Here is a 23,173-nt window from a genome sequence, read left to right as displayed (position 1 = left end):
ATGTTGACCCCTGTACAAGCCTGGAGGGTGCTTTCTGCCGTCACGCTCACCGCCCCTATCAGCAAATCTCTGTTTTAGGCATTGCATTTTAGTTCATCCAGTTGTGTTGATAGACCTCACAGGCCTTCGTGCCCCCAGATTACATCAAAAAATATTACACTACATTTATGCATATGTGAACGTATCATGACTCCTTCAAAAGCCTAAACTTTTGAACTGGCATTTACCTACTAGTGGAGTACATCCAGTAGTGTCTAGGTGGCTGACACGGGGCCATGGGGTATATCTCATTCTTAAGCATGACTTTCTTACTCCTGGTATTTTCCAGCACAGCCCCAACACTTCGTGACGTGACAAGCACAGTTGGGTATTTCCTTGTGTTGTGCCCAGAGATTGATCCGACTGCCAAAATTGGGCCAGTGCTTGTCATTCAGCAAAATCACAAACCTCCAACTACTGAGGTCACCAAAAACCCAATTTAGGATCTCAGTAGGATCGTAGCCCCGTTATTTTATAGCACAAACGTGCCTGATTCCACGTTCTGCTAACCTATTTCTATGCTTATGTAAGTCTCCTGGCTTCAGCAGAGTTAAATCAGCATAAAAGTGGTGTAACAGGGTTGGGAGCTAGGCCTTGCACCCTTTGTGGAAGAGCAGGTATGAATCACAACCCTTAAATATTACCGAGCTCTTGATGTTCTCCTGCTCAAAATACAGTAGGAAAAAATACCCCGCACAATGCAAGCCCTTCCCTGGCCTGTCCACGCCACAGGCGAGACTTCAGAAGATCTCCCTGAGTTTTCATTTAGGTTTCCAATCAAAATGCACCACGAGTTTCTCAGCAAACAGGGTAGGCGTGCGCATTGTAGACCAACTAAATCAGAGATGTGAATGTTTCAGGTGCAGCTCAAACAGCTGGCAGGGCCAAGCAACTTTAGTGTGGGAGACGTTCCTCAGTTCGCAAGAGAACAGATACAGATCTCAGAGAGAACAGAGACATCTTGCATAAAAATGTACGTCTCTTGCTAATAATGTGGTGCTGGCCGTGGTTTCCTACAACAGAAAATTCGAGCTGGGGCATCTCTCCAAATCAACTTTTTGCTCCCCTTGGGCAGCAAGTATTCTGTCTGTCTCTAGCTCCCTAACTCCCTGTGACAGCACTGGATTGTGGTGTCTGGAAGGATGGGTCAGGTTGCGATGCAGGTCTATTAACACGTCTCTGTTACCTCCCAGCATGGGTCTTACTTGACCTGACTGCTGGCAAGAAAAAATGAAACCTTTCTCAGGGCTGGGGCACGAGACTGAGGTGGTTTAGCAGAGAGGCATGTGCAGTGGGTTGCCAACCCTCCAGGCTTTCCCTGGAGTCTCCAGGAATTAGATACAAATATCCAGGAGACTGCTGAGAGTCACCCGGGAAATAAATGACAGCATACTTATGACATGACATTTGTCCAGAAGGAAGAGAAGGCTTTCGTTAAAATAAATATTAAATGTTGAAGCTGATGTATACAGTGGGTTTTTTAAATGCATTCTCCTCCCACACTCCGTGATCCATAACTGATCTACGCAAATAGCTCAGTCATTAATGTCATTGATGAAACCCCCCGGGACAGATTCAGAATTGGCAACCCTACACGTGCACGGTCTCCCATTACCTCTGAATCTCTGTGTAATGCTGGGGACACTTCAGCGACATTCAAGGGGGCGTTGAAGGAAGATGCAAGTAGAGGTGAGCGCTTGGCTCACCCTGCACATCACTGCGGTCATGCTGACACGGGGTAGGGTGGAAGAGGGTGAAATTCTCCTTGAAGCTGCTACTAACTTTTCTACTTTGGGAAATCTTGGACACCAGAGAGAGGGAAGGAAACAGAATCTGTATTTCCCAAGCCAAAGCCTCTGAGCACTACCTTTTTTTGCTGCTTCTCTTGCTAAAAGATCATCTCGCCCCTGTGCGCGAGGGTCTGCATGAACCCTGCTGCCATTCTCCATCCCCCGTGGACCCGTCTGTTGGCAGATGTGCCACAGCGAGCTCACTGCGAACAGAGAAATGGCACTTGAGGACGTACGTGAGCTGCAGATTTCAGCTCATTCCAGAATGAGGACTTTGGAGACTGGGCTGAAAAAACCTGAAGTTTTGGGACATTCTGGAGACAGCTGTGGTTGTTCTTGGGATCACGGATTTTCCCCCTCCCTGGGGTATATGCAGTAGCGTACCCAGATCAGCATGGCATAGCACTGACTCATTAAGAGCACTCATGGCTCACTGTTTGCAATTAGCTGTAGGAGGATGAAACAATGGGAAAGCACCACGTCATGACCTTGTCTTCCAGCTAACACCAAAAAGCACCATTCAACCTTCCTATCTTTGCTATTTGGGAACACACCTGTCATAAAATCCCCTTAACAAAGAGACCGAATCTAGGAGGGCCTGGGTTGTATCACGAGCGGGGGGTATATCTCCAGCCCCAGGTGGACAGGGAGCTTGCAATCCAGCTCAACATCAACCTTTCTTTGGCCAGACAACTTGCTATGCTGCCTTTTACGCCTCTCTCCAAATTGTCCTGACATGTGGCCCCCCTCGCGCAAGATGATGGGAGCTCTGTGTGGCCCCTCGCTGTCCACTTTGGGGGAGGACTTCCAGCGTGCTCCTCCAACTGCAACCCCACACCCGGGACTTTCCTACGGCCTCCGAGGTTTTGTCTTCTGGAAAACACTGACACTTCATGGAAAAAAAAGCACATTTTGCCCTAAACCTCCCTCCCCCCCATCCCCTCTTTTAAGCTACAGGTAAAACCGATCACAGGGATGTCACAGAAGAACATGCACTCAGACAGGGCCAGGCAGGATGACGCGTCCTTGTGTGTCTTGGGTACGTCCGGTCTAGTTGCGTTGCCAAATCCACTCTGCTAAGTCCAGCTTCTTGTCACCCCCCAACCCAAAGGGTTTCATGTCCGTGCTCGCACTTGCCGCTTAGCAGGTGGTGGCCAGAGACTGGTGGATGGGGGGCTGGAAGCAACGCACGTGCTCGACGGTGGAGCTGTCTGTTTCCACTGACTTCATGTACTTGTTCAGGATGGCAAAAATCTCGTTGTTCAGGATCTGGTACTTCCTGATGCGGTCAGCCATCTTCTTTAGGGGCTGCAGGGGGGAAAGGAAATAGCAGGTAAGGGGCTGGTGCTATCCCCCACCATCAGCTAGAAAGCATCAGCACTGCCAACCTCCTGCTGAAAACTCCTCTTGCATTTCTACTTCTCAGAGCTGGTGATGCACCTCATTACGCCTGCTAATGACTCATGATGGGACACTGATTGGGGTGGCTTGTGATAGTTAACGGACCCCAGACCTGACCTAATTTCTCCCCTCTATTTGGATGATCAGCCCATGCAGTGACAGCACGGCTCCTGGAAAAGCTCTCCGAGCCCGAGCTGATGGGTCTAGCTGTACGAGGCAGAGTTTGCTCCCCGGTCTCCCCAAACCCGGACCCCTCTTGCAAGAGGACAGGCAGGGATCTAGCACAGTCAGCGTCGGCGGTCCTCAGCCTTGTCAGACCCGATGACTTTTGTGAATGGAGGAATGCCCTATTTTGAAAACTGCTTCATGCATTGCGGTGCTCACCGCTTTGCAGTGCGGGCAGGGAGCCAGGCAGGGAGAAACTGAGCCCACCCTTACCTGCTTGTGTCCTCACACCTGGAGCTTGACCTTATCTGCTTATCTCCTTCATACGGAGCATCCTTCAAGGGACCTGGCAGCACCCAAATATACCCCTGGTCGAGAATCGCTGGTCTAAATATTTTGATACCTGGGGTAACCCAACGCGCTGCATTAACGTGTCCAGTTGGACTCGTGGGCTTGGTCATCCCCGAGGGCACGAGGGCAAACTCTTGCTGAGATGCAAAAGCAGGAGCAGGGGGGTGTCCTGCTTCTGGTCCTTGCAGCCTGCTGTTGCCCCTGGGCTTACCACGTTCTTTATGATTTCGTCCTTGCCGTCCTGCCTCTGCACTTTCAGCAGGTGGTAGCAGAAGTCAAAGAGGTCGAAGCGTCGCTGCTGTCCGAGGAGCACGATGATGGAGCAGCCCGCCCAGTTCAGACCGTCTCCAAAGCACTGCCTGAGAGAGACAGAACAGGAGCCGTTCGGGGAAGATACCAGGACCCCCGTCCTGGCCTCTTGACTCTTTTTCACGCAGCTACGGAGGGCTGCGCATGGGAGCAGAGAAAGGATGGAGCAGCCGGAGCGCGGGAGTCCTGTCGTCTCAGTGCTCAGATGAGGCCGGGTGGGTTGGGATCAAGGAGCGGAGAGGTGCTGGCATGTCTCTGCCAATGCCCTCCTGTGTTGACCTTGGGCACATCACTTCTTCTCCATTCCCATCTCCCCTCATATCAGCCCGTTTGGACTGAACGCTCTGGGCGGCAAGGCTGGGCTGTGTTTGTCCGCAGCGCTCAGACCCTACCGTGATACAAATGAGGCTGATCTCTGGAACAAAAGGGCCTGTCCGGGACCCAGGGTCCAACCGCTTTGCTGTGACCGGCTACACGTCCCATCAGCCCCCTGCGGGTCCCAACACATTGCAGCGAGCCCTTTGGCTGAGCATCCCTCCCAGACCCAGCCAGGCCGGGTGCACTCACTCTGCCGTGAACTCGTTGGTGCCCACGGGGATGCAGTAGACGAACTGCATGGCGCTCCAGAGGCGGTGAAACTCCACGCACTCGTCCACGTGCATCACCCCGTTGGTCGGCGGCGGCCCGCGCCAGATCGGGTCCTGCAGGTAGCTCCGGATGCGCGTCAGGATCACCTCGAACATGGAGAGCCCGCAGCACAGCCGCTCCTTGGTCAGCAAGTCGCCCTCCCGAGCAATGGCTATTTGCTGTGAAGGGAGCAAACCGCAGACACAAGAGGGGGGTCGTGAGGCAGGCGTGGCTCTCACCCCCACCGCCGTCCTGTCTCTCTCGGCCCTGCCCCCTTTGCTAGCGCATCCCAGGCCAGACCAGACCCTACTTCTGCAAGCCGTTCCCTGATACCCGCTCCCCGAGAACGTGCCTCCCACCTAGGAGATGGAGGAAGGGGTGACACAACGGGCCAGCAATGTTTTGTGGCCCATAAGAGCGGCTCTGTGCGGTGGTGGGCTATGGAGGAGCCTGGCTGGGAAAAACCGGCCATAGCCACTTCTCAGCGCACACCAGAGCGCGCTCCTGGCTGCTCTCAGCTGCCCCATCTCTTCCATGAGTGATTACGGGGGCACAGTACAGACATGCCTTAAACAGACTGGAAACTAAGGTAACACCTTGGGCAAGGGACCGCAGCCGCTTTCCTTACTAGAGGCACTGACTCTGGTTGCTGCCTGCAGCAGGACTCAGGACTGCTGGCCCACGGGTTACCCATGAAAGCCCGGCGTGGGTGCCAGCCAGCTTTGCAGTGTTGCTGGTGGGACCAGGGGATTGCTGTGACGGGGATGCTCCCTGTACACACGGCTTTGCAGACCCAGGTTTGCTCAGAGCAGCTGGATCCCAGGGAAAGCTTGTATGCCCAGCACTTTGGGTGCTAAGGTTCAGCCTGGGTCCCCGCTCGTCGCAGAGCACGAACGCTAAAGCATCACTGCAATGCACAGGACCTCACTTGCATCCTCGCGCCAGACACCGGTACTTGCATAACAGACACGCACAAACGTACACAGACAATCGGGCAGGCTCAGCCTTGACAATCTGGCTTACGGGATATTTTGCAGTCTTTGAAAACAGGCAGGCGATTGGGGAAACTTGGGTTTTCACAGCCTCGTTACGATCTCTTTGCAAAGCTGGGGTGTTGTAGGGGCCTGGGCTTCTCTCTAGCTGGGGTAAAGCAGTTTTGATCAAGCTCTGAGGCCACCAGAAACTTAACACTGGAGCCATTTGCGTCTGACATGAAACTCAAGGGAACCAGGCTCTGGCGTTTCGTTCGGGAGCAGGGGGGACGTGTTTTTGCAACCGAGCACGGGGAGAATGCCCACGCTCGGATGCACGCGTACCCATCGGGAACGATGCCATGGGCACCAACAAGGTCACGGTGGAGCCAGTTTGGATTTACGTCGGCATAACTGAAAGCAGGACGTGGCCTCACGACAACTCCCTCTTCACCCCTCTTCCCGCACCCAGCTCATAGCCACATTTTGCCCAGCCAAATAAGGCACAAAAAAGCCAAGCTTTGTGACTACCAAGTGCCCAGCAGGGATGTCGACACAGCCTCATAGCACATCCTCTGTTCAACATGCAGAGCAAAGGGGGCATTCCTCAGCTCGAGCATTTCCCAGAGGGCAGGCTTGAAATGATTGCTATGTTTCAATGACCCCTGTTGCTTCTATAACGAGGTTTCTGCTTGATTGCAATCAATGCAGGTGTCCTGGGGAGAGCAATGCCTGATGCAATGGGCAGGTGTGTGACGTGGGGAGACGGCGGCAATGAGTATGTGCGCTTGAATGACCTAATAAAGGGTGGGTGTCTCAATCAGCATCTACTTGTAGGGATCTGGTGACAGGGCTGTTTTTGTTCAACCGACTGCCCAGATCCGTAGTATTTTAGCGATTCTCAGAGACGAAGCTGAAGGTAGATGATCCAGTTACAAACCACCGGTCTCCACTAATGGGAGAGGGAGAGGATCCCGGGATTTGCAAGCTCCCCAACATTTAAAAAGGCAGTTCTGTTCCTGTGGGCTTGTGGAGGCAGCAGCCAAAGAGTGCTGCTTGGTTAGCAAATATTGAAATTGGTTGATCTACCCTTGCGACCTGCACTGCACCAACAAGGACGTCCGCCCCATGGCAAAGCGCCAGAGCAATTAATGAGGTAGGCAGGGAAAGTCAAGCCGTGCTCCAGAGGACAGGTTTTGCAGCTCTGGAGTCTCTGGGTCTGTTCAATTTAGGAATGAGTTTACGGCTGACATGACCATGTCACTTGGCCAGTGCTCAGATGACTGAGGTCTTAAAGACCCCCCGGGGAGGAAGCGGGAAGACTTCCTGCTATTATCCCCCAGAGATGTAGTCAGCTCCCCACTATGACCTGCTTGTGACCTAATAGCTGTGCTTAAAAATCAAGGTAAAATACTGAATGGGTCATCCATACGGGCCCATTCAGTTTGCATACTATCTGTTTGTGGGCACAGAAAACATCCCTTCTTCAGTGTCTTCTCAGCAGCTTAAGAGGAACTTCTTCTGTATTGATTAATGCTGCTTGCTCTGCTAACCTGGTATGACACACACTGGTTTCAGGAATAAAAGCGTCCCATCATTTTAATCATAAGGATGGAGTCAGAGGATCATAGGAAAGTTGGGCTGGATGGGATCACCTAGCCCAGCCCCCAGCTCAAGGCAGGATCGTCCCTGACTCAACCATCCCATCCCAGCCGAGGGTCTGTCTCTTGAAAATACCCAGGGATGGAGATTCCTCTTGGAAATATCTAGGGATGGAGAGTCTACAACTTCTCTAGGCTGCCTGTTTCAATGCTTAAACACCCTCACAGTCAGAAAGTTCCTCCGGAGGTGGCCTTGCTAGAAGACTATTATTTCCATGTGGTTGCCTGCTCTGCTCAAGGCATGTGCAGGGCAGTAGCCTTATAGCAATACCTGCCCAGACCCAGGTGGCCCATCATGAAGGCCCTGAAAAAGCTCCCACTGACTCTGATGGGGGAATGAGACTAATGTACAGCACACCTGAGCACCCTGCACTAAACCTTAGTTTCCTCATCCTTGCTGGGGAGGTCACTGAGAAGCCCATCTGATCCATCCCCTTCTTCCTGAATTGCACATCAAGTAGCTACATATTAATTAAAAACACAGATAATGATGTACAGCCTGGCAGTCTGCACCAGTTCATTTAGACTGACACATGCTTCACCTCTTTTTAATGCATAAACCTAGCGGAGTCTGATCCAACACCCACTGAAATCAGGGCGAATCGTCCCATTGACTGCAATAAGCATTGGATCAAGTCTTTAGAGCACATGGTTTATTATGCAAAATGTATAAGGCCCAGTTTTCATTAATGGCTTCCCAATCTGCCCAGCCAAAACATGCTCCTAAGGTTCTTGATACCTGCTTTTGGGTGCTTGTGCTTTTTAGGCACAAGGAATTTCACTTCTGTCCAAGACCAGATTTCCAGGAATGGCTCAGAATGGGTTTATAAACAGTGATTTTTGTTTGCATCTGAATATCTGCATTCTCCAAACTTGTGTGCCCAGAAACATGAAGAACTTGGGACAGGAAGTGGAGTTTTTTAGGGGGGAATAAAATACCTTGTTTTTCAATCACCACCATCCTCACAGTACTTATAAAGCAGACTTTAAACAATACTTTTTAAGGGTGATTTTGCAAGGAGGAAAGGATGGATAGATACACTGACAAACATGCAAAAACACAGGGGTGATTTGTTTTCCCTCAACACTGTCCCTCTCGAAGGGAGTTAATGAGAGATGATACAATACCTCCAAATAAGAACAGAGCCCTCTGCTAAACTCTTGAGTTTTGCTGTTTCACGGTAAACCCAGTGAAACAAAGGTAAAAAAATGCCCTTGTTGCATTAGAAAAATTAGGGAAAAGATTTGTCATCTTTATATTAATGAATGTTCACTCCAGGTACAGAATGAACCTGCGTGAGGATGCTAATTCCAATATATCTAGTGCCATCAGCCACTTGAAGACCGCATTTCTTCCTACAGGCACTGGGTGAAATCCAGACGCTGCTGAATTTTGGCTGCTGACTTCAAAGGAGCCCAGCACCTTCAGCATACAACAGATATCATCTGCCTGAAACCCAGGGAACCTAAGTCAGTAGCAAGCTCTCCCAGTGTTTCCACCACATCCCAAAGAAATTTCCCACAGCTAAGATGTGCAGGATCATAGGCAGCAACGTTCACGGTCGTCTATATGAGCTGCTCCCTCCCTGTTCCCATGTCAGCTCAATAAGGAAAATCCATCTCCAGACTAGCTTTTAAATCCCTCATCAGCCCCTTACGTGCATGGGTTCAAATGGCTCTGTCTGATCAGCAGATGCAGAGATTCACAGACAAGGAGGGTTGAAGGGATCTCAAAAGGTCGCATCCAGTCCAACCCCCTGCTCCAAGCAGGACCAGCCCCAACTACATCATCCCAGCCAAGGCTTTGTCCAGTTGGGTCTTAAACACCTCCAAGGATGGCGATGCCACCACCTCTCTGGGCATCCTGTTTCAGTGTTTTATTACCCTGCTTGTAAGAAAGTTCTTCACATGACAGTCCTGAATAAAAATACCCTAGTAAGATGGGGAGCATTTTCTGGAGGCCTGTCAGGTCCGTTGGGGGCCTGCTGTGAGTTTTTAGTAGCCAACTCCCCCAGGTTCCCAGGGGCGCCTTACCTGAGGAGTTCCCAGCCTCTCTATTAAGGGAACCAGGTGAAGTGGGGCGTACTTGGCTTCGAGACGCTTCATGCGTACCTCCAAGCGTTCTCCTTCTGTCAAGCGAGCAGCAAACAACGAGATGAGACCAGGAAGTGCAAAACCGGCATTGCCGCAGGGTTGGCTTCGAGTTACCCCCTCCCTCAGTCTGACTTGGGAACAGCCGGGGGGGTCACGGCAGAGAAGAGGACCCCGGATGCAAGCGGGGTGAGAGCCGTACAGTCATGGTCCTGATGCTCCTAGTCTCATCGGCTCTGCAGAGAAAGGGCCTTTTGCAAAAGCTGCAGCTATTATTGAGCCATGGCCGCTTTTATGCCATCATTCTCCAGGACTGCAGGCATGTTTGTTACAAGGCTTTAAAACCCTGACTATAAAGCAACCTAGTTAACATTAACTTGCTGCCTGAATTTCCATGAGATCCACATTTCCACCAGAAGGGGAAGAAAACATGGGAAGAAACCATCTGTAGCCAGAATATAGGAGATACACTCCTTCTGGGGAGGGGATTAAGCAGTGAGCTCTGCCCACTGTTTCTCTATGGTCTCCTTACCTTTGATGTAGACCCTGGGCAAAATATTTTGGAAGGGAGCAGCATGCAGCAAATCACAAACTTCTTCCTGGGACTGAGGCAGGAGGAAGAAAGATAAAATAGGTTAAAAAAAAAATGTCCATTCGGGACTGACCGTCTGGCTTGGTGAGAGCACATGGCCACATTCACCTGTAAGGTGCTTGTTCTGATCCACTGCAGTTCGGTCATTTAAACCCATGTGAACTGAAACTGGAAAAAAAAATACCTCCCCTAAGCCCTTTAAACCTGAACCAGATGGCTTTGGATAGCTCTGTTAAAGAACGTCTTGTCCATACAAATCCAGAGCTTTGATGTGGTCTTCTTGCCCCTCTGCTAATAGCGAGACCCGAAGCCGATAAAGAAGAACGAAGAATTATTTTATTCTAATGTGATGGCTTCCTGTCATTTACTTCTCCAGATAGACTTTTGGTGGAAAGAGGGAAGAGCTCCTCGACTAAATGGCTCTAAGGCTTGACAAATATACCAATCCCTGGGGCTGTTACAATAAGAGATGTGTCTGAAATTAGGTTGTTTTCAATAAGGGATTGCAGTCAATACTTGCAGACCATAGCGTCATAGAAAATGAGGGTTGGCAAGGACCTCAGGAGGTCACATCTAGTCCAAGCCCCTGCTCCAAGCAGCACCATCCCCAGCTAGACCGGACTCTAGATGTCGTGTGAACTGGGGAGCACAGGGCAGTAATACAAAGAAGGCCAGAGCAGAATAACGACATGAACCGCCACATGAAAAAACACATGCCAGAAGCTTGGGGAGAACCAAGCCCAGACACAGAGGCACAAGAGGGAGAAGCTGGGAGCAGGGAAGCTGAAGGAGACTTCACAGGGATGGCTGATGGCAAATCGTGTATGAGTTTGCAATGGGATACAGCAGCAGGGAACACCCAGGTGATTTGGAGCTGCGAACAGAGGCACTACACCATGAAGCATGAGCTTGTTTCTGCAGACTTCTGGGCAGGACGTGCTTTCAGGTCTGGGCTTGTCCTGAGGACTCGGATGTGCTGGGGAGGGCCCAGGGCTGAGTCGTGGAAATGATCGGGTCTGGACGGAGGGACTCGAACAGGGCTACTTTATGGTATAGGAGGATCTTTCTGATTGGGATGCATGAGTGGGCAACCCAGCATCCCAAGAACACCTTAGTCTTCATTGGTGGCGTGGGCTATTCAGGGGGTGGGAATGAAACTATGGGCACTTGTACAGAAATGCTCTGGGGTGTTTGTGAGAATGCAGCTTGGCACATAGTCAGCGCTGGTGGTGGAGGGGAAGGAACAGAGTCCTGAGTCACGTATTGACCCTGTGGCTTCTCACGTGGATGGTGAGAGGTGGGTGGGAAAGGAGTTTGGTGCCTGCTTGCTGTCTTGGTTATATAATGGGGCATGTCTACACATGCACATTTAGACACAAACCTACGTTACTGTGCAGTGACCAAAAATTACTGCGCAGTACGGGCATATGTCTACATGTGCAGGTCTGTATTGTGCAGTAACTATGGTGACATATGCCAACAAATTTATGCCTGATTAGTTACTGCTCAGCATTGCACGTGTAGATGCTTAACTGCACAGTAACATTGTGCGTGTGGACTGACTTGAGAGTAACTCTACTCACAAGTCAGTCCAAATACAGTGTTACTGAGCTTTAATGCCTGCATGTGTAAATGCCAGTCTAAATCTGCTTACTGTGTAGTAACATACTGTGCAGTAAATTTACTGCGTAGTAAATGCACGTGTAGACACTCCCGTGGTGGCAGAACCATCTTTCTAGGAGAAAAGAGATTCTATCATAGCTACATCCAACTTCAAGGGAAACTGTTTCCACCAGCAGCAGCTTGTATTTCCCCATTACCTGAGCAAGCATTTGTCACAAGTAACACATTCCCCCTTGGTCACCCCCTACAGCAGGAATTCCTTTGAGAAAGTCACTCGTAAGTAACAAAATAAAAAGGGAATGAAATGTATTTCCAACATGAAATCGGAGCACTCTCTACCAGCCAACAGCAGAATGCAATCTAATAGTTCAACAACTGTCACGGAGCAACCATGAGATCAGTTATTCCCATGGCGTTAGACCTTCATTAGGAGAATATTAGAATGCATTCTGGGATGTTCATCTAATCAGATCTAATCTGACTGAACCTCCTTAAATTTATAACTCTAAAAGACTGGGTTTCTTTTAGGCTGTAGAGATGGCCTAAGTTATCATAAAATATTGTCGTCCACAACAGCATGTCATGAAAAGCACTATACCTTGGGATTGGTCATGAATGAGCCTGGAAGGCAGCTGTCTTTTGCTAGCATATGTCTTAAGCATGTGATTAGGCCCAGCTTAATAAATCAGTGGCTTTGTCAATGTATAAAACAAGGACATTCTTGTAGACCAACTTACAACGTGTGTGTGAATTCCTGATGCTCATGAAGAGGTAGTCAGCAGGGTCGGGTTAAAGACACTGAACTTAGTAGGAGTTCAGTTGACTTAAGTGGACTTAGAAGTAGGCCCTAATCCCAGGTGGATTTTTAGAGGTGGCTTTTCCCAGTTACTGCATATTGTAAATCTTTTCATTGAAAGTCTTATCCAAACTGATAAGCTCCTGCAGACCTATTGCAATGAATTGGCATTTCCCTATGGAAAGGTCTTTGTTGAAAAATTCCTGACCAGGGAATACTTGAGCTGCATGGTGTGGTCATATTTGCAGGTGGTGGATGTTGGGCTAACGCAAGCCATCACTTCTGATGGACCAGCCAACTCATGTTTAAAAGGCCCACCTCATAGGAGATAAGGGGGAGTGTGCACGGATGGGTTTTGACTTAGAGGCAACATTCAAGTTAATTCTGTAGCAAAGACAGGGCCCAAGAAACCTCTCAAGACAAGCTGTTCTAGGGCGAGTCCCTCCCTCTCTAGCTGCTTCATTAATACTGATTTAATATAAGTGGGGTGGTTGGGCCACGGGTCCACTCAGGGATCAGGACTCCAGTGTTTTGGGTGCTGCACACACATATAACAAAGATCTCCTGAAGATCCTCCAGTCCAGAATCGGATCCAGGTACTGGCCCTTTCTGATGCTGGATCTGACCAGGAGTCTAAACATCACTGGGATTACTGTGGATCCTACGTTTGAGGCTAGGTCCTCCAAAATTCAGGTTCAATGTTAGGCTCCTTGCCAGCTGCACTGGTTCTCATTGTCACCAACCCAGGTTGTTTCCTGTTCCCTATTTGTTTTAGTTGGCTCCCAATGAAAGAGCCTCATTAGATGGTTAGTACAGTAGCAGTGGTAGAGCATAACCTTTACAACAGGAGAGTTGGCCTTACCAGGGCCTGCTCAATGAGAAGACAGAACAGAATAGCGTTGCCCACTTCCCTAAGGCTTTGGAAGACATCAGTCTTCAGCTCTGCATACTCAATGATGTCCTTCAGCTGGTGATGGAAGAACTCCAAGATACCTAAGGAGACACAAGGAGACCCAGTGAGGAAAGGAAGAACAAACAGCACATCCAGACTAGCCAACAGCCTGCTCAGGGTCAAACTGTTTTCTTGGTGGCTCCCTGTGATCCCAGACTGCCGAGTATTAAAAAATAAAAACATTCTTCTATCACCAGGATTTAAGAGAAGTCTCCACCCAGGGAGCCTTAATCTCCTCTCATGTACATCTCTGTAAATTAGCGCTTACTCGCCTCAAGTCAAAGGAGTTATACAGGCCCGGAAACAGGGGGTAGGAAAAGGACTTCTTACATTTAATCTTGGACTAAGTGCTGCTTTATATATCTGTAACAACTCCACAGAAATAAAGTTAAAAAGATCTTCAAAGCAAAACGTATATGTGTGTGTGTGTGTATACACATATACATACATACATATATATATACACACACATATACATACATATATATATAAATGTACTATATACACACATCTCTATCTACAAAGTGAATATCTATCTATCTGCATATATACATATATATAGCAAATACCTATCTATTGACCTATCAATCTAATTACATATACACATATATATAGTGAATATCTATCAATCTATCTATCTACATATATACAGTGAATATCTATGGATATCTCTCTCTCTCTCTCAATAGTATAGTGAATATCTATCTATCTATCATATAATGAGTTCCATATCAGCAACTTGTGTTCCCAGGCAGATACTTTCAATAACACTTTCTCACTGCAGGTTTTTTTTGCATATGCTCTGTGATCAGAAGTGGACTTTCTGATGCTGGCTCTTAGATGCCCAGTTAAATAAGAGGCATTATAGTTACAGTCACAGCTCTTGAATTAAGGTTGTAAGACAGTTTACACAGCAGGCCAATTTTTTTCTCGTTCCCAGTATTTACAAGAAGGCTGCCAAGGTTGCACCAGACAGGATTTAAGAAAAATGTTATAGCATAAGCTTCACGATGCTACACATTTGATTTCATAAGAATCAAATCCATGATCTTTTATAATATAATATAAGTATTTATTGTTCTTCATATTAAAGCCTGGACAGCCACACACCTGGTTAGTCCTGCCACTAACCTGGAGATCCATATTCATGTCTTGGCAAGCGGCATATCTTGGGCATCACTTCTATCAACGTTTTCACGTACTGCAGGATGGTCCCTTGTAACTGTCAGAGAAAACAGGAGAGACACTACTTTGAGATGCTGGGTCTCTATAGATGATGTATTCATTTGAAAAGTGGATGTAGCAAGAGATGTGAATATGTTGGATCTGCATGAATGAATATTAAGTTACTTCCTGTTGACTCTGCTAATGCCAATGCATGTATAGTTTTACTTGATGTTTGCAATAAATTCTGTGCCAGCCAGTCTGGAAGTGCTCTCTTGTACTTATGGCTAGAGTCATTTATTTGTGAATGCCTTGAATAAGCACTTGAAAACAGACACTTTGTGGAATCGCAGGAAACAAAGCAGGAAACCCTCATTATGGAATGAGAGGAAACCTTATTTATGGAACTTCCTCTCGCACGAACATCTGTTGTGGGCTTCATTACTTAAAAAAGGGAAAAAAAATGTTCAGCCCAAGTTTACCAAACAAACCTGGAGCCTTTTATGACCTTATCCTGAAATGAACTCATGGTTTTATATAGATTCTACTTTGAAGCTTGGTCCTAGCTTTTGGGACTGTTTGAAAGTAGGACTCAGTTTACCCAGACCTAAGCCTCATCTCTGCTCCCATTACTTATAATGGAAGACACCAGCTAGAGCTTTCTCCACTAAGGGCATATGTACACACCACATTTTTTACCCTTTCATGCGCTGCAACTGTGTGTCTGTTTGCACAAGCAGGATTTCCAGATGCTTTAAAAGTCTTTCTTGAAAATGGCACTGAAGACTCCTTCATGTCTTGTTCCAGGCAACCCTGATGCCCTCAGTTTAGTACTTCCCTGCTTGAAAACCTCAAGAAGATGCCATGACATTACGGCAAAAATAAACTAAAGCAATTGTAAGAAATACTGCTGGCAGGTCAAAAGAATCTCGCCAACAAAAAAAAGGGGTCTATTTTTGTGGTTGAACGTGACCGAAACACATATTATGCTGAGTGCTCCTATTTCTCCTCTGTCTCAGTGAGACCTGAAGCAGCAGAGAGATATTTCCTCTGAAAAATCTGGCCTACCATATTTCATGGTGTATAGGTTGACATGGTATATATGTCAATCCCATTTTTCTGATCCAAAAATTAAGAATTTTGTAGATCTGGTACATAAGTCGACCTAACTTTTTGAATCAGAAATATGGGGTTGACTTATACCAGCTCCTCCGCACCCTCGCTGAGGCTGGACACCTGGGGGATGGACATGTGCTGCAGCACCATTCACAGGCGATGGAGCCGGGCTCGGCGCTCGCCTGGTACAGTCCCATCCCCTGCAAGTGGCACTGTCTGGGCCATGCCAGCCAAGGGCCAAGCCCAAGATCCCTAAAACCTCCTTGTAAAGTGAATAGGATTCCTCAGCACCTGTGATAGCCAGGCTCCACCAATGGGTGTCTAAATCTTGGTAAATTTAGGAGCCTGCATTTGACCAGCCAAGCAAAACACCCAAATTCAAGGCTGACACCCCAACCCCATCCCAAGCCACCCTTAAGGGCTGAGGTTCCTCCTGTCCCTTGGTCCGGGTCATCATTACCAGGCTCTTGACAATCTTCAGCAACTCCTCCATGACGACGGCGATCCCTTGGTAGCCCAGGAGCCGGCAGATCGTCTTGAAGTGAGGCGGCCCCACAAAGTTGCGGTAGGAGCTGTAGATGTGGCTGTAGGCAATGTTGAGAGGCTAGAAGGGAAGAGGCACAAAGACAGTTACCAGGTGAAAGGACACTAGTCCCCATCCTTTCCAAAGCCACATCTTGTGCCCCACTGGTGCTTATATGCTTTAAAGGAAGACGAGGGGAACACGTGCTTTCCTATCCACGCTTCGCTTCTCCTTCGTGGGACAGGCAATGAATGCTGAGGTCTCAGTTTAGATTGGAGCTTGGACACTTTGTTCTTTATCAGCCTCCTTTTTGCTTGCTAACACCCCCTGTGATACCTGTCCAAGACGAGCCAGTCTGGTGTCTTCTCAGGAGGGAGGCATATACGCGTGTGCCAACGCTGCTGTCACCTGGGCATCATATAAGCAACAGCTGTTGCTTCTGTCGGTTTGGGCCCTTTAAATTGCACTTGCCTCTTGGCATAAAAAGGGCAGAGCTCTTGGCACTGCCACCGTGCAAATATTTACTACCTTTGCTACAGCTTCCCTCAAGCGGGAGTGTTCACCACCCGTCTTGTGGAGCCTGTTTTGCTCTGCCTTTCTCTGAAGCGCTCCTTCCCCTCGGGGCCTCCACGGCTGGTGTTATCGCTTTTGCTCCCTTTTAGCCTACAGACAGGGCTCCCACACACGCTCGGTTCCAGCCAGTTATTCTTATCAATCCTGCCTATCAGGGTAGCACCCAGGGATGTCGTTTAAGTATCAAGCCCCGATTTGCGCTGTACAGACAAGCAGCAAAGAGAGTGGCTGCCCACCGTGGGCATGGGATAGGACATGACAAGTTGGATGAAACGCATTGTAAGAACAGGGGCTGGGAGGGGGAGGAGGAGAGATAACACAGTGGACGGTGTTAAGCAAACAGGGGGAGAGAAGTCTCTTCTGGGCACCTGCTTGAAACAGCTGTTGCTCAGCACAGCTGGATCTGCAGCAGCTGCTCAGCCAACAAGCTGACAGCAGTAGGAAGAGACATGGAAGAGATCCTGATGGGGCCAATGTGGGAGTCTCCATGATGCCCTTCTTACGTGTCCGTGCATGTTTGTGCAGGGATGCGACGGTTTAATTTGGCCCGGTGGGTGGGACACCAGCTCATAATTGGACTGCAGGGTCTAGCCTGGCTCCTGACTCCATGGGACTTTTTACTTGGTCTCAGGGCAACATATAGGTCGCTGCAGCATTTTGTTCCTGCAATGTTCATGGAGGAACCAAGCAGAAAGGAGAGGAGGGGGGAATCGATTCAAGGACGGCGAGTCAGTTTTAACCAAGACAGCTAAATGCAGCGTGCACTTGGGTTTTGCTCTGAAATAGAAGTGTTCAATCAGGGCTCCAGCCCCCCAGAGGAAATAGCTGCGTGCCCCATCTCCTCCCCCAGCTCGTAAGAACACAAGGATTGCATGTACTGGGTCAGACCGCAGGTCCATCTTGCCCTGTCTCCTGTCACACAGAGGCAGAGAGTGGAGGCTGAAAGGCAGCATGAACTGGATTTTTCCCCCATTCCTCTCTCCTTTGCAGCTTCCAGCATTTGAGGTCCAGAAAGATCCGATTCAGAGGCTGTGCCCTCCTCTCTCATGCTCAGTAGCTATCGGTGCCCCTTTCTTCCTCTAAATTAGAGTAATTGCTGCACGAATCAGCAAGCAGCACCAAATGCATCCCTGAAAAAATCACCTGGCACCTTGCACACCCACCCCCCCTCAAGGGAGATGCGACCACTACCCCAACCTTGCATGTGTCAAAAGATCTCTGGTTAAAATGCAATGCATTGCATCTCAGTGACAAATTGCATCTTGTCCGGCCTGTGACTCGCTTGTGCCACGAGCAGCATTTCATATCATACGCTCCACAGGAGCAGACCTTTGTGGGCCAGGAGGGTGTGAAGGAGATCCCCTTCTGCCCCAGTCATGCGGTACATTATAGGGGAGGGAAGTACGTGCCGTACTGGCAAATTGAGAACCATCTCAAGCACACAGGACACATGGGCTGGCAACAGCCGAGATGTAAATGCATTTCTCCTGCACATTTGAATTGCTTTTCTTCTGTGTAGGTGTCAGGTGCTTTGGAAAATGTCCACGTGGTACCTAAATGCACCTGGCCCTGAGAGACTGACCCAGAGCCCAGGGGAGACACCCACAGATTTCAGTGAAACAACTAGGTGTGTTAATATTTTAGGGATCCAGGCTGTAGCTGTGCTGGTCTAAGCACAAAGACAGACAAACTCTTTGGGTAGAGGCGTTATCTTTTATCAGACCAATGAAATAGTTGCAACCTTTTTTTGCAACTGTTTAGTTGGTCTAATGAAAGAAATATCTGATTAAGATGCACATTTCTCTGAGCTTAACATATTCAACAAAAGGAGGAAACTAATAATAATCCCACGTCTCCGAGCAAGGGAAGTGCAGCTCCAACTATGGGTGAAATGCACAGCTTGGGTTAGAGACCGTAGGCGGTAGAAATGACACCAGTATCTTTAAAGACGAAACAGCTGAACAGGCAAGCTGGCTACGAAGCATCACCTTCTCCCCATCACCATCCAGCCACCTCCAGGGCTCGAGTCGATAGCAGTCTGCTCCCTTTTTTGCTGCTGAATCTAGCGCTCTGGCGTGTGTTGGGACTGTCCCAAGCCTCAGCTGTCACCTCTCTCTGCCTTTAGGGCACGGCTGTGGATGTCTGTCGAAAGCCTGTGGTTTGGGAGCCTGGTTCCTGAATCAGGCCGGGAGGCTGGGAACGTGGGCAGGTTGGGAGTGGGAGGGACGGGCACCTTCCCATGGTTTAGACATAAGAGAGTAATGGCAGTTATCCCCCTGGCTTTTCTCACGCCTCATGTTTATACCTGATGAAAAGCCCCTTTCCTGACTCTACTTTAGAGTCATCCCCATCTAAACCATCCCAGGCAAGTGTTTTTCTAGCCTACGCTCAAACTCTGCGCTCCCTCTCCCCCAGTTCTCCAGAATCCAAGTCAAACCACGGACCAGCCTCGGGGACAGGCATTTCTTTTACGCTTTTAGGGGTAGCATTTACTGAATCGCTAAAAAATGCTTAACTACTGTTTCCTATTGGTTGCTATGGTGAGTGATGATGTAATCAGTGGAGGGTATAATACAAGGCAGTGGATGGTGATGGATTTAAGCAGCAGGCACCCAAAGGAGATGCCAGGGATTCTGGCCGGAGAGAGAAGGGGCCGGTGCGGCTAACTCGGATTCATGCTGAACAACTGAACGTTAATCAACCATTTCTTAAGACAAGTGCAAGCAAAGGTAAATGGCTTCTTAATAACGGCGTCCATCCCGAGCTCGGTGCGCCTGTGGGCTACTGTTTGTGGAGGAATGTGGGAGATCAGGCACCGGTGGAGATGAGATGCTGCTTTAATTAAAAACAACTTAGAAAAGAGGGAAGAAGACAGAGAGAAAATGCAACTAGGGAGCTTTTGTTTAAATTATTCAAGATTGCCAATGGTGGGGAGAACAGACCTGCAAGCTTCTGCCTTGCAGGAAGATCTGTAGGGAGAGATCCCACGGCGAAGCCAGGAGGCAGCCTACCTAGCACAGGTCTGATCCAAACAGCTCCAGGCTGAAGCTGCCCCTGCTCCACCTCTCTAATGAGCCCGGTGCTCAGGGTCTGTATCCCGAGGAAGAACCAGCTGCGCTCCACTGTTATTTTATTTAACGTTGTTTTAAAATTTGCAGCCCACTAGCATCCACGCAAGATCAAGGTCCTCTGCAAGCACACAGGAAGACGTCGTGCTTCCGAAAGCCGTAAATTAAGCTACGGCTTAGGCAAATGTCAGAATTGTTAGGCGCGTTCTCGGTGCGTGCTACGGCGCCGTGATTTAAAATGAACAGATTTATGAGGAGCGCAAACCAGACATGGTCTTGGGCTGAACTGTTCATCAGTCTAAGAGTTTTGTTATTCGTACTCTTCGCAAAGTTTCTGCCTAGGAAACCGGTGCAAAGGAGCCCTTGGCTGAAAAGGAACTAAGCAATCTGTATGAACCCATCCTGTTCGCTATGTCAGACCTGTCACTTCCTTGTTGAGATGGGATCATAGAGAAATAAGGCTCAAGAGATCATGTAGCCCAACCAGGGATCGCACATTGACCTTGGTGGGATTAGACCATGCTCAAACCAACCGAGCTAAATGGTCCTTTAAATGAAAAGCCTAGGGGTGTTGGAGGATGACTACATTAAAGACTGTGGCTGTGCTGGTGAAATAGCACTGGGGGCTTTGCAAGTGTCCAAAACAGAAATGAGAGCATTACGGGCTCGATGCTGAATATATCCACCCGCTTCTGACACTCGTGGCTCTGGGAGGTTATAATGGTAACAAGCCAAACAGAAATAACCATTGCCAACGAGCCGAGGAGCTCTGAGGAGAGGATTTGAGCTGGAAGAACATTATTGCATTGTTTTCTAATTTTGAGGAACATTTTAAAAACTTTTTGTGAACATTTTTTTCCCCCTCCCCATTCAAAAGTTTTCTTTTCTCCTCCCCAAAATTAGGATGACAAACCTTGGGGTTTAAAAACTTTTTTTTTCACTAAATTGTTTCCCTGCTTTCCAGTGGGCTTTGGATATTGCTCACTGCTGTTATTATTGAAGCCTTTCTGGACCTGATCTCCAGCCAGCCCCTACCAGACCGGTGGAAAGTGTGTGACGGACGCCCCTGGGTTTTGCTGTACCAGTAGACAAAGTCTTTCCCTGCTTCTCGTTTCAGCAATGAACGTGGAGGTCCACAACATCTCTTACGCAAGCGCGACTGTCTCTTGGTCCACAAACATCCCCTGCCCAGAGAGCTATTCCCACGTCATGGGAACAGCATCTTTGCAGGCGACTTGCGCCAGAACTTGCACCGCGAGGAGCGGGTCCCCCATGCCCTGAGCTCCCTCGTCCTCCGCAGACTCAACCCCTCCACTGTCTACATTACGTGCGTCGCATGTAAACACGCGTTTCCCTCCAGCAACCATTGCATGCCCGTCTGCACCCTCAACCGGCAGCCTCTGGCCTTTGGGGGCTCTGGGCACACAGCCGTCCCCTCGCTGCGGGTAGGGAGCAGCCTCTTGCTGCTGTGCTTTATGGACATCTCGGCATATGGCTGCCTGCAGTGCTGGTCCCCGAGGGGCTGCAAGCCTTCGCGGCCGTCCTGCACCAACCCAGAGGGCGAACCGGGTGAGCCGGCGGATGGGACCGTGACTGCTGTGCTGAGGGATGAACTCCTGGAAGACCACCGTGCTCCTGGGGAGCTCCAGCTACTCAAGGGACAGTCCCTGTGCCTCCCGTTGGCACTTCTTTCCATACAAGAACAGCGACAATAAAAGGGCCATCCTGCCGCAGCATGGGCTGAAGTGAGGGTGAAAGCGAGGAGCAAAAGCACAGTGGCTTGTTCCTCAGCTCCCCCTGCTAACACGGATGTGACCCACCTTGGTTTTTCCTTTCATGGCTGGGGGCTGAATCTTTTTGGGACAGAAAATGGCAATTGTGGAAGGCAGTCATATCATGTAGCTGTTATACTTATTTATTGAAAGGGGAAAATCCATCTCCCATACCACCTTCCTCCGTGCTGTCCAGGCTTTGGGGAAGTAATTTAGACCCTCCCTCTTTCAGCTCACTAAACCAGTACCCCAGCATCTTTCCCAGGAGGAGAGCTTGCTTTTCAGCCCTCCTGCCACCCCTTTCTGAGCTCTCCCAGCCCCCATTCACTCAACCCTGCACCTTTCGAGGGGGCTGGCTCAGGGTCTTGGTCGCAGTGCAGTGGGCTTGCTTGCACCCTGCCAGTCATGCACAGAGGAGGGGAAAGTGGAGATGCAACGAATCCCATGCTCCTTCTCCTTTGCACGGCTTTTCTGCCTCAGCAAACCAACACCGTCTCCTATATTTGTTTCTGCTGTTCATTTTATGAAGCATGCCCGCTATTTCCCTCCTGGTGAACAATCTCCACGTCCTCATTGCTCTCTGCCTAATAAAGTCCTTTCCTTGACTTTTGATGGCTGATGTGGTTCTTTACTGACCTTTGATCCGTAGAGGTAATAGGGCTGGACATTGGCTGGCTTGTCCCGCTGCGGCTCCTGGGTGAAGGGTATTGCCGTCCGTACAAACCTGCGGGATGGGTTAAAATGGTGCTAGTAAACCGCATGTCGGTCATATGACGTGCAAACCTCGGGGGGCTCTTTCCAGGGTGAGTGCAGTGAAAATGGGTGTTAATCCATCCAAGAGATGCAACGCTGCAAAACATGGCATGAAAACCCTCCTGCCATGGGGCATGCGGAAGCCAAAGTGGAATGGGTACCTCTGAGTGAAGCCTGGTTTAGGGCTAGGGCTTCCGGGGGCATCCTCGGAGGTTGTGTCCTCTTACCTGTTGGTGGATCCGTTGTAGCAATAGTTGGGCAGGAAGTCAAAGTTCAGCTCCCAGAAGACGTGCAGGGTGATGCGTCCGTATGGCGCGGAGACATTGTGATTGGCCTCCCGAAACATGGCGTCGAAGCTGTCCAAAGTCATGTGTTTGCACAGCAGCCGGTGGGTCAGGCGATTGATCTCCAAAAGCCACTCCAGTTCCTGCCCCGGGCAAAGCAGCAAGGGCAGAAGACTTGAATGCGTGATCGGGATGGACACAGAAAAGTCTCATTCAATCAGCAAGGAAGGGATTGCATTTTACACACATGCACACCCACCCACACACACGTACACACGCACACATGTATGCAGGCAGTCTTCCCAGTGTGACAAATGCAAAAGGCATCCATTTAACTCAAAGGCCAAGATCACTTGCGCTTTCACTCAAGGGGCCCCCGCGGGTGGTGAAACTAATTTGTTCCCCGCTGAGCCCGTTCTGGCTCTCACGTCAGGATCATGGCAAGGTGGAAACTTTAATTTTACACTGCTTGACTCTGATGCCCCTGTGTGCGTGGCTTCGAGCCCGATACACAAAGCTGCTGCAATCAGCATCTCAGAAGGGATAAAACTC

At 49.3% G+C, this 23,173-nt stretch overlaps 2 protein-coding genes across 7 annotated transcripts in view; one reads left to right on the top strand and one right to left on the bottom strand.

The window, feature by feature from the left end:
* Positions 1-1,353: 1,353 nt before the first annotated feature.
* Positions 1,354-23,173, bottom strand: part of CYFIP2 (cytoplasmic FMR1 interacting protein 2) — a 45,464-nt gene continuing 23,644 nt past the window's right edge. For 2 of the 6 annotated variants that reach the window (XM_019535282.1, XM_019535283.1), the window contains exons 21-31: positions 22,565-22,764; positions 22,221-22,308; positions 16,109-16,252; positions 14,500-14,590; positions 13,279-13,409; positions 9,938-10,010; positions 9,349-9,443; positions 5,706-5,822; positions 4,623-4,861; positions 3,958-4,105; positions 1,354-3,137 (exon numbers count right to left, since the gene is read on the bottom strand). In XM_019535282.1, the coding sequence (XP_019390827.1) occupies positions 2,970-3,137; positions 3,958-4,105; positions 4,623-4,861; positions 5,706-5,822; positions 9,349-9,443; positions 9,938-10,010; positions 13,279-13,409; positions 14,500-14,590; positions 16,109-16,252; positions 22,221-22,308; positions 22,565-22,764 (1,494 nt within the window). In that variant the 3' untranslated portion in view covers positions 1,354-2,969. Of the gene's footprint in view, positions 3,138-3,957; positions 4,106-4,622; positions 4,862-5,705; positions 5,823-9,348; positions 9,444-9,937; positions 10,011-13,278; positions 13,410-14,499; positions 14,591-16,108; positions 16,253-22,220; positions 22,309-22,564; positions 22,765-23,173 lie in introns of those variants that run through there. The other 4 variants (XM_019535285.1, XM_019535286.1, XM_019535287.1 and 1 more) reach the window with 3 other exon arrangements.
* On the top strand, positions 20,668-22,208 carry FNDC9 (fibronectin type III domain containing 9). The gene is given in 3 exon segments (XM_019535288.1): positions 20,668-21,022; positions 21,025-21,433; positions 21,435-22,208. Coding segments are annotated over 3 exon segments (627 nt in total). The 5' UTR covers positions 20,668-20,931; the 3' UTR covers positions 21,562-22,208.

This window comes from Crocodylus porosus, unplaced genomic scaffold (assembly GCF_001723895.1).
Source record: "Crocodylus porosus isolate Cpor-Errol unplaced genomic scaffold, CroPor_comp1, whole genome shotgun sequence".
In the NCBI taxonomy this organism is placed as follows: domain Eukaryota; kingdom Metazoa; phylum Chordata; order Crocodylia; family Crocodylidae; genus Crocodylus; species Crocodylus porosus.
Note: the sequence above shows the minus strand (reverse complement) of the source record. Positions and strands in the feature narration are given on the sequence as shown.